This window comes from Montipora foliosa, chromosome 11, assembly GCF_036669935.1.
Source record: "Montipora foliosa isolate CH-2021 chromosome 11, ASM3666993v2, whole genome shotgun sequence".
Lineage (NCBI taxonomy): Eukaryota > Metazoa > Cnidaria > Anthozoa > Scleractinia > Acroporidae > Montipora > Montipora foliosa.
The window spans coordinates 2,198,065-2,209,331 of NC_090879.1; the positions used below are offsets into that span (position 1 = coordinate 2,198,065).

The window sequence follows — 11,267 nt, forward strand, 5'->3', positions numbered from 1 at the left end:
GTATGCCACAATAGCGTGTTTAGTTCATAACATGTAATGTGAAGACTGACCAATAATGTTGCAAATTGTTCTTAGAAAGTGTTTTGCATTGAATCTAGTGGCTGTCTTCCCCTGTTACCAACGGAATGGGTACAAATAGCAATTCAATTAATTGATGCAAGAGTGTTCACTGAGGCTACAAAATGTACATTAAACAATTTATGGTAAAGAAGATCATTGTACATGCATCCTTATTGATGCAGAGCTTCTGTCCAGTGAAGATTATCTGACTTTGCATCAGAGGTCTCCTCATCGGTCTGACGTCTATATTTTAACCAATCTCTCCACAAAAAGGTGTGATAACACGTGGGACAATCTCCATCTATTGGGATTAAGCATGATGTATCACCATTTTCCATAAGAAATCTCTTCGCAAGGCAGATCAAGTGAGCCTTCATTGGACAATTTGCTAAAAGACATGAAATGCAGTCGTCTGGATCCTATAAAGGAACAAAGAGTGTTCCTTTTAAAGTGTCTATACCATGTTTTTATTTTCTTTTCTAACTTGGATCTACACATCATCAAAGGCACCTATACAGAGCTTTTGTATTCAGAGTTCAATATGATGCTGGGACTGGTAGTGAAAGACGGCGGACATGTTTTTGTTCGCTCCGCCTGTCCGTGAGTAAATTATGCTTGTTTTGTAAGGCAACTAACCACAAATACATGATGCCAAAAGAAAATGAAGGAAAGGGACAAGAGCCACAGTCAGGTTCAGCAAACACGGAAAAAGGTCAAGAGAACCGACCACGAAGAAAAAGGATAAGACAACAAGGATCGCAAACCGATGATGAACTTTTGAATGAAGGACATGAGCAAAACGGTTGTACAGTGTGCAATGGTAAACTGGATGCTATTCAAGAGAAGCTCGATCAGGTATTGCTGTTGATTCCTGAAGTTGAACATATGCGGGCTAAAATGAAGCAGTTGGAGGAAGACAAAGAATCGTTACAGCAAAGCCTTGAGTTCACCCAAGCAGAAGTGAAGGAATTAAAATTGCAAATTAAATCAACAGCCGAGGAGCTGGGTGTCGCGAATAAAAAGCTTGATAAATTAGACCAGCTAGAGCGCCGAATTATCAAACAAGAATGCTACAATCGTCGCAGCAATATTAAATTTTTTGGGATTAAGGACTCTGAAGATGAGTCACCAAGCGACACAGAGAGAAAGCTCAGACAATTCTTGAAGAAAGAAATGCAAATTTCTAACGACGATCTTGAAGAAATGCAATTTGAAAGAGTACATAGAATTCCGACACATCCCATCGCTGGAAAGATTACTAACAAAAAAGAACAAGCGAGGCCCATAATTGCGAAAGTATCCTTTTTCAAAGACAAGGAGTTCATAAAATCCCACATCAAAAATTTACCGAAAGGTAGAAGATATGGTGTAGCTGACGACTTTCCCAACGAGGTGGAAGAGATCAGGAAAGCTTTGTATCCGCTTCTTAAAAAAGCCAAACAAGACAGGAAGAAAGCCTTTTTCAATATCGAAAAGCTAGTTATCGATAACGTCGTCTATCACGGGCCAGAATCTAAGAAATTTCCACTTTATGGACGTATTATGGCAAATGGTTAACTTTGAAATTTAAATAGTTTAGTGCCTTTATGAAAAGCTTTCGGATCTTTACACTCGTCTCAGACAGAGAATGCCGACTATTGGAATATAGGTAATGTTAAGAGTTAAATGTAGTAAATTTGTTTGTCTTTATGGTTTGTGTGTGCTTTTAGTACTCCGCTTTCATATGCTAACGAAATCAACTGCAACAAACAAACCAAAGTGCTGTATCATTGGCTCATTCTCTTATTTCATTTCTGTAATAAATAGTTTTGCTAGTGGCTAAAACGTATATCAAATGGAGCTTAAGTTTTTATCTCTGAATGTTAGAGGGTTGAACAAGACTACCAAACGACGTCAATTTTTTAGATGGTTACATCAACAAAATTCTGATGTAATATTTCTTCAGGAAACATATTCGTCCGCACAGACTGTCAGATTGTGGGAGGCTGAATGGGGAGGTAAAATGCTAGCATGCCACGGCTCTACTCACAGCCGTGGTGTAATGATCCTGTTCAAACCTAAAATCAACGTGTCGATTGGAAATGTAATTCGGGACAAAAACGGCAGATACATTGTAAGCGAAGTAGCAATAGATGATGTTAAGTGTATTTTGGTAAATATTTACGCACCAAACGATCAAATGCAACAAATCAAATTCCTTAGAGATCTGTCTAATTCCGTCCTCAATAGTTATGCAAATGAAACTTTGGTGATAGGTGGTGACTTTAATTGTCCGTTGAATGACTGGGATAAACGAGGAGGGCGACCGGTTGAACATAAAAAAAACGTTATCCAGGAAATGAATAACTTAATGGAAAACTATGATCTTGTTGATACATGGCAAGTCAAAAATCCCAGTGCGCAAGGCTACACTTGGAACAATCCTTCAATGACAATTCAATGCAGACTAGATTACTTCTTGCTATCTAAAGATATTTGCTCATCCTTGAAGGCCATTAAAATAGTCGCTAATGTTTTTTCAGACCATTCTGCGTTAAGCTTAGTCCTAGCTCACTGTGAGAAAGAAGCTAATCGAGGTCCAGGTTTTTGGAAACTTAATAATTCTCTTTTGATTGATGAAGAATACGTTGACTTAATTACGGTTAAAATACCTGAATTCGTTTTAAAGTATCATGATGTGACTGATAAAGGGCTTCTCTGGGAATTAATTAAAATGGAAATTAGGGCAGCGACTATTGCCTTTTCAAAAAGAAAAGCATCGCAACAACGCGACGAAGAAAAAAAGTTAACACAAATATTCAATGAATTGCAAGAGAAGATCAGATCACACCTCAGTGAAGAGACAAAGGCGGAAATGGATCGCGTAAAAAATAAATTGGCAAAAATAATTGCACGAAAAACCCAGGGCGCAATGGTACGAAGCAGAGCACGCTGGTATGAATTCGGCGAAAAGAATAATAAATATTTTTTAAACTTAGAAAAAAGAAATCACAGGAAAAAACACATAACTTCATTGATAACAGATGATGGCTCTGTTCAGGGTGATCCAAAAGGAATACTAGATGAAGAAGAAAGATTCTACAGAGAAATATACCTCTCGAAAAATACTGATCCTGAATCAAACAATTTCAAACATTTTTTCGAATCTCCCTATTTGAAAAAGTTAGATAACGAAGAAGCTAGAAGTTGCGAAGGCTTACTAACGATAGAGGAATGCTCCGAAGCGCTTAATAAGTTCCAAAACAACAAGACGCCAGGCTCCGATGGTTTCACAATTGAATTTTACAGATGCTTCTGGAATGTGGTAGCACCGTTTATGGTTGACAGTTTTAATTACGGCTTTGAAAATGGCCTCCTAACGATCTCTCAACGGCTAGCAATTATTTCATTGATACCAAAGAAAGACAAAAATTTGCAATATTTAAAAAATTGGAGGCCAGTTTCCCTTCTTAATAACGATTATAAAATCGCTGCAAAAGCCATTGCACTCAGAATGAAGAAAGTTCTCCCTAAAATTGTTAATGAAAGTCAAACAGGTTATGTTAAAGGTAGGTACATTGGAGAAAGTATTAGAACGATTTCCGACATTATGTCATTTACAAAAACCCACAACATCCCTGGTCTGGCTGTTTTTCTCGATTTTGAAAAAGCATTTGACTCTCTTGAATGGAATTATCTCCAGAAGTGCTTAGAAGTACTCAACTTTGGCCCACAGTTACGGCAATGGATTAGAGTAATTTACAGCGACATTTCTAGTTGTGTTTTAAATAACGGATATGCTACTAAACACTTCAATTTGGGAAGAGGAGTCAGGCGTCTTGTTTGTCATTGGAATTGAAATCCTGGGTAATGCCATAAGAAGTTCAAAAGAAATAAAAGGCATTAAAATTGATGAAAGAAATATGTTGAAGCTCTCTCAGTACGCGGATGATACCACAGCTTTTCTGGAAGACACCGAATCTCTAAGTTATCTATTCAGTTTACTTTCCCAGTTCGAAAACTGTTCTGGATTAAAAATAAATCAGTCGAAATCAGAGTTGTTGTGGTTAGGGTCTCTACGCCATCGAAAAGACACGTTTCAAAATTTAAGGATGAATGAAGAACCAATCTATGCACTGGGAGTCTACTTCTCTTATGACGAAAAACTCGCAGCCAAAAAGAACTTTTTTGATAGACTAGATTCTTTAAGAAAACTCTTGAATATTTGGTCAGCAAGAGACATATCAGTCCACGGCCGAATTCAGATAGTGAAATCTATGGCAATTTCGAAGCTTACTTTTGTCTGTAGTGTGTTGAGTACACCAGCCTCTTTCGCAGCTGAAGTAGACAAACTAATCTTTGATTTCATATGGAATTACAAAATCCCAAAGATTAAAAAATCCACCTTGATAAAAGACAAGGAAAACGGAGGCCTAAATATGATAAACTTTTCTTTGTTTGATAAAGCATTAAAATATGTTGGGTAAAACGTTTCTGCTCAGAAGGTAATCAACCGTGGAAGATCATTCCTTTACGTCTGCTCTCTAATGTAGGCGGAACACTACTGTTTTATTGCAATTACAACGTTAAATATTTGACTTTAAATGTAAAACTGCCTGCTTTTTATAATGAAATAATTCTACATTGGCAAGAAATTAATAACGCGATTCCTAAAACAAAGAAAGGCGTACTTGATCAGATTATTTGGAACCATAGTTTTATAAAAATTAATAACACGTCCGTATACTTTGAAAGTTGGCACCAAGTTGGTGTTACTAAACTCTCGAGCCTTGTAGATGAAAACAAAACCCGGCTTCTATCTTTTCATGAGTTCTCACAGAAATTTAAGATTAAATGTAACTTTCTGCAGTTCATTGGCCTCACTTCTACAATACCAGGAAAGTGGAAGAATTACTTAAAAGAAGAAAATCAAACTAATACAACTAACCTAATTGCCATTGATAAGATGACTTGCAAAACAATACACAGGTCTCTGGTCGAAAACCGAGACTCTAATCCGCCAACGGCAGAGAAAAAGCTGATGGAAATGGGATTTAGTAAGGAAGAATGTAAGAAAATTTATTCTATACCTTTCGTTGCCACAAAAGAAATAAAACTTTCAATGTTTCATTATAAAATAATTCACAACATACTTTATACAAACGCTATACTTCACAAAATGAAAAAAGTCGAGGATCCTTTCTGTCCGTATTGTCCAAATGTGGAGCAAACAGTCACCCATTTATTTGTATTCTGTCCTATTGCTGTTTCCTTCTGGTCCGACTTCACTGGTTGGTACCAGTGCATTTCCAAAGAAACTTTAACTCTAGGCAAGAAAGAAATCATGTACGGCATCTTAAATAATTGGTCCTCTTGTTCAGCCCTAAACCATCTTATTCTTATTGGGAAATACCTAATCTATTGTAAAGCAATAAATAGAATCAATTTTATTTTTGCTGATTTTAAAGCGTTATTACACCAAAAGATTGAAACAGAAAAATATATAGCTTTCAGCTCCAATAAATGCAGCACTTTTTACAAAAAATGGGCCAGATTCTTAAATTAACAAGTAATTTTAACGTTGTTTTATATAGTTTTTTTTTTTTTGTTTTTTGTTTTTTTTTTTTTTGTTTTGTTTTGTTTTTTTTTTTTTGTTTTTTTTTCTTTTATTTTTTTTATTTATTTATTTTTTTTTGTCTTGTTTTTCTAGTTTAATAGTTTGAGTTCTTTAAATGAGATTCATAAGCTTTGTGACATGTAGTTAGCTGTGTAGTATAGATTTCTTGTTTTCTCGCACTTATATTGTATGTAATATTTTATATCTCAGCTCTGTAATGTGTTTGACTGTTGTAATTAAAAGAGAAAAAAAAAAAAAAAAAAAAAAGGCACCTATACAGAAAAACACTATGCATTTTAAATAAGCAAATCAATTGAGATCTTAAATGTTGAAATATGGAAATTTGCCCCCACTTTGGCACATGTGTACACTATCTGCCTTTTCATTTTCCACTTTGTTCACTTGCTTTTTCTCAGTGAACTGAACAATAACATTGACATCTGACAAAGACAGAGACAAAACAATCGCTTTTTTCCTGAATCTATGTCATAAACTAGCACTTTGACCCCTCTGCATCCCTGGATTGGTTGAAGGGGTACACCAAAACAATACATGGAAAAATCACATTTTGTTTAATGCTCTAATGTAATAAATAATAGTAATTAAGTTGAATAAACACAAAAAAATGTGTCAAGGGTGTCATGTCATTATGGTGACTTAAAAGGTTGAAAACCAGTTTCTCAAAGATTAGCCTGCAAGCATTTGAAAGTGGCAAGTAAAGAGATGACCTATGTGGTGCTTTTAGATGGCCTTCCTGCTGCTACAGTGACTTTACATTATCCCATTAAGAGATGTTAACTGGAGTTCCATGTGATACCATAGCATTGCAGTTAAGTGAAACATACCGGTAACTATGACGGGCACAATTGTTTGAGACAGGGTTAATGCTAAACTGGTTAGGGTGCTGGAACAACATAGTCATGGTCACTAACTTAAAGTGTTGCTACATGTACATCTATTTAAAGTGCTACTATGATAAAAAAATCACTTCCTTTTTTTCTTAATGTTTTGAAAGTGTGTTTGCTTAACATGTGACAGCCAAAATCTTGGGCTTTGATTTTTATCAAAAGGCTGTTTACTTTGTGCAAACGTTTTGGATTTCACTGTCCTGGGGCTGTTGTCTCCCACAATCTAGGAGATCTTTAAAATATGTGTTTGGGGAGGGATGGCAGTATATATGGGCCTTGTCATCATTGCGAGGAAGGGAATCACAACGCATTTGATCTTGGGGCCAGACAACCATCAACAAAATGTTTCATGGCAAAGTAGTGATATACTACACGTGGAACTCGACGTGAAAGGCAAAAAGTTGTTGTCAAAATTAATCGATCAGACGCAAGATAAAATATACTCGCATCATTCAAATTTTTGTTTACCAAAGTGAAAAGGTCCAGATTCAAAGTTTAATACTTGAACAATCTCAAGTGAGCAGTCAAATTGAGTGATAATGAAGGATACTAATAGTTTGTGACACATTAAAAGAAAAGAAAGTTTTATCGTGAAAGAAAACAAGTGAAACGTTTATCTGTGGGAAAAAAAACATGCTGCGCGATTGATCAGTGGGTGTACATGTCATGTGTTTTTGTCATGTATCGACCTCAAACTAACTTTGCAGGTATTTAATTTTGTTCTTGATTTCCATTTTTCTTTCAAATGTTAAACAAAGTGATTCCTCAGTCGCAACCTTGTACAGCAAGTAGACAACAGTTTGGACTTATTTAGATCTCACCCAGCTTCATGTTTTATTGTCACTGTTATATTTTTTGCAACTGCGCACCAGGCTTTAGCGTTTAATTTATAACACAAATTGTGTGATGTATATTTTTAGCGCCGGTAAAATAAAAGAGACATTAATTCTTATCAAGGAAATGTAGTGTGTGGTGTATTTTTTAGGATAGTGTATGTTCTGTAGAAGCAGCTTTAGCTAGTAACAAAGTCTTTTTTTGCGAACTTCAATCGCCACTTGACATCGAAGGTTGCATGGGTCACAAAAGCTCTTGTATTTAGCTTGACCACTTTTGTGAGAATCTCCCGTGAGAATATAATCTCAGCTGTTTTGATCTTTTTGAAACTTACACTGTAAAGAAGATTATTTATTGAAAAAATGCCTTGTGAACGATTGCGCTTTCGCCCAGTTGCCGGTCAAAATATAACAAAGACTCTACCCCAGTGGGAAAATGTTTGTCGAGGAGAGTCACATGACCAGCCCCAACCAGGGTCTCTCTCCTCATCAACCAAGAGACCCTGGGAACGAGGCTGCGTCCAACATTACTCACATTCGAAACTGACAAAATGGACCTCAGAGGGATGGATCTTGGGAAAAGTGATGCCATTTACTCACCAGCTTAAGATTTCAGTGTGTAAATGCAAAACGTGAGTTTAAAACTCTAAGAGCCCGAAAAACCTGTGCTGCATATTAATTCAGCAGTGTACACACACATTGCATTCTTAAACTAGAGCATCTAACATCATTTTCTTGTAGATCCAGCTCTCTCAAGATTTTAAAGTTAGTAATGACCGGCCATTAAAAAGGAAAATTCTAGTTAAACTAAACAGGTGTCTTCAAAATCAAGGCTTAAAACCTAGGTCACTTAGTGTTTAATTAACATAGTTTTGAAATCCAAAGGAAAAAAGAAAACTATTATTATTGATTTTTTGGTCACAGTAGCACTTTAATAACTGATTAGAATACCAGCAATGTTTAAGACAACATACCTTCATCTTTTTAAAACATTCCACACATTTGTAGTCAGTACCATCTTTGGCCTCCTCCATGTCCCCTTTACTCCCTTTCTTGGCTTTTCTCTTATTCAGAGGCCCATAAGCTATTGGCATATGTTTTGGAGGTTGCCGATCAGCATCAAACTCCATTTTGTACTCTTGTTTTAGCCATCTTATCGTGAGGGGAAGGCGATTCCACGGCCCAACATTAGGCATTTCGGCCAGGACCCTAAAGCAGAATTTCAAACCGATCTCTTTGGTCTTTTTACTGGCGACATGCTGGAGACGTCTGGATTTCCCTGGATTCTGCCATGCCCATTCAAACTAAATCCCAAAATCAAAACAATATGTTGACTGATTACTGCTGGAGGCAAGTAGATTGTACCCTCTGTATTCATTTTGCATGCATTAAGCTGTAGTCGGCTCTGGGGATTGATTTCTCTGTTATGACAGGATATTTCTAGCTGAGACAAGGTCGTAGAATAAGGTAATAATAATTATTAGATTATGCTTTAACAGCAAATCTTTGTTTTCAAAAAAACAGAACTTTACTCTCAGAAACATGCTCCACAGCACAACTCAACAAGCAAACCTACAACTACAATGCACACTCAATAAAGGCATGAATAAAATTACTATCCTGGGTGAATTAATCACTTGGCTGGGAACTATAATTGTTAATCTTTGTTTTGCACAACACAAGTAAGAGTTCACTAATTTGTAGCTAATACACTTCCTTGCACTAGGAGGATGCCAGCTACAGTGTAGCAGCATGTAAAACTACATCTTTCTAGAAAATATGGCTTTCTCAAATGTGTTGATAAAGGTCAAATTACAGTGGATGATTTGCAAAGCTGACGTTTCATTCATTAGCCCTTTGTCACGCTGACAAAGGGCTAATGCTCGAAACGTCAGGTTTCCAAATCGTTCACCGTGGTAATTCGACCTTTATCAACACGTTTGATAAAACCAAATTTTCCTGTTTCACTCTCCCACCGATGCAGCACCACAGTTTTCTTAGAAACTAGAAATTTGTTTACGTATTTCTAGAGTTCAGGATGGGTTGGGGCAGAAGGATAAAAAAAAGCTAATCACTCAGACGTTTTCATTCTTAGATTATTGAAGTATATGGGATTGGGAGGAAAGGATTGGGGTTCTACCCCCATCCATCCTTTTTTGATCCCCAACATGTTAATATCAATCTCAATAACTTCAATGATGTGCTTCATTGATATGTTCTCTTTCTTACCTGTAGGGCAATGATGTCACTAGGGAAACCATGAATAATAAGTATCATCTCCCTGCAAAACAATGGTGTACCCGCTCCTGTTTGAAATTGAACTTATCAGCTTAACAAAGTTACAGTTCAAAGACCCAACATTTCGACAATTAGCAAGTGTCTTCATCAGGGGCCTGTTTCTCGAACGTCCCGAAAACTTTTCGGGCCCGAAAAGCCATCTGTGAAATTGCCAACCGCTTGTTTTGGAAAGCCGATATTTTAACATGCTTTCAAGGTAACAAAAAGAAAATTAACTGTGAAGTTTGACGAATTAAATGCTCTCCGTTCTTGAGTTACAAAAGGAATTGTGACACCCGAAAATGGCCCGTAAAGTTTCGGGACTTTCGAGAAACGGGCCCCAGGTGTGAAGAGAAACTGTTGGAAGAGTCATTTTATAGAGAGATGCTAATTAGCGACCTTTGACAATGATGAGATGTAGATATGTGTCAGGTAAAAGCGCGGCCTGAACAATAATTGATGGAATTGCTGATCGGTGGTGACAATCGATATAAATTTATTGATTACTACTGTAAGAAACAGACAACTTTTTTAAAAGACATGTTTCGGCATGCTTATGCCATCATCAGTTTAATGAGTTCCTAAGTGTGAACAGTTATAAAGTCTACGGGTAGATGAAAAAATTATTACAACATGACGTAATACAAAAGCGGGTACTGTTTACAGCGTGACACCAATTGAATACTAATTGATTACTATTGATAATCGATGGACATGAAAGCCTGTACTATTTACAGCGTGACACCAATTGATTACTAATTTATTACTATTGATAATCTATGGACATGATCGCGCATGTTTTTGTGATTATCGATTCTCATCCATAATAACAGCGATTTTCATCGATTACCAATAGGAAAGCCAATTCACATGACACTTGATGAAGTTCGCCAGTACTTTTGTGTGATTATTGATTGGTCAAGCAGTTCACACATCACTAATCAGCATTTCTGTGTATAAAAGGACTCTTCCAATGGCTTCTCTTGAATCATCCCTAATGAAGAAACTTGCTAGCTGTCAAAACATTGGATCCTTGAACTGTAAAGTTGCTAACTTACTTTCAATTCTAAACAGGAGTACTGTAGCTACAAACTATGACTGATTGTACACCTGGTTGCCTTGTGAACTGTTACTTGCCTTAATGGTCTAACCTTTACTCCAGAACTTGAGTAAGAGAAATATTGATGCTATCAAGTACAAAGCAGTAAATTATTACTTTGAAAGTGCAACCCTTCGTAGTTAGACCTGCATGAACACACCCTGGTGAAAGACTTCTACAACTGTTAAAATCCTTGATTAAACTGAGTGTCATCCATATATTTAGAGTTCATTCTGACTTAAATACCAGATGATCTTCGTCGCTTGACCTGGTAAAAGACCTACTGAACATCCTCGAAGAAGCCCGTTTAAAGATTTTGGAAAGATCTTGCGATTATGCCGGACAAAAAGGCAAGTACAACGATCCTCAAAAGATCAGCAAAGTATTCGTTCAAGATCATTCGGATCGTTGAAGTTGAAGTGGAGTTTAGCGTTCTTGTTAAGAACTTCACAAAGATCTTCAAGTTTGATGCTGCAAAAAGTGGATTCTAACTG

General features: G+C 36.6%; 1 protein-coding gene across 1 annotated transcript in view; it reads right to left on the reverse strand.

Annotated features, from left to right (window-relative positions):
- Positions 1 to 230: 230 nt before the first annotated feature.
- LOC137975853 (structure-specific endonuclease subunit SLX1 homolog) overlaps positions 231 to 11,267 on the reverse strand; it is an 11,394-nt gene continuing 357 nt past the window's right edge. The window contains exons 2-4 of the mRNA XM_068823054.1: positions 9,627 to 9,678; positions 8,372 to 8,701; positions 231 to 479 (exon numbers count right to left, since the gene is read on the reverse strand). Of these exons, the coding sequence (XP_068679155.1) occupies positions 231 to 479; positions 8,372 to 8,701; positions 9,627 to 9,678 (631 nt within the window). The remainder of the gene's footprint in view (positions 480 to 8,371; positions 8,702 to 9,626; positions 9,679 to 11,267) is intronic.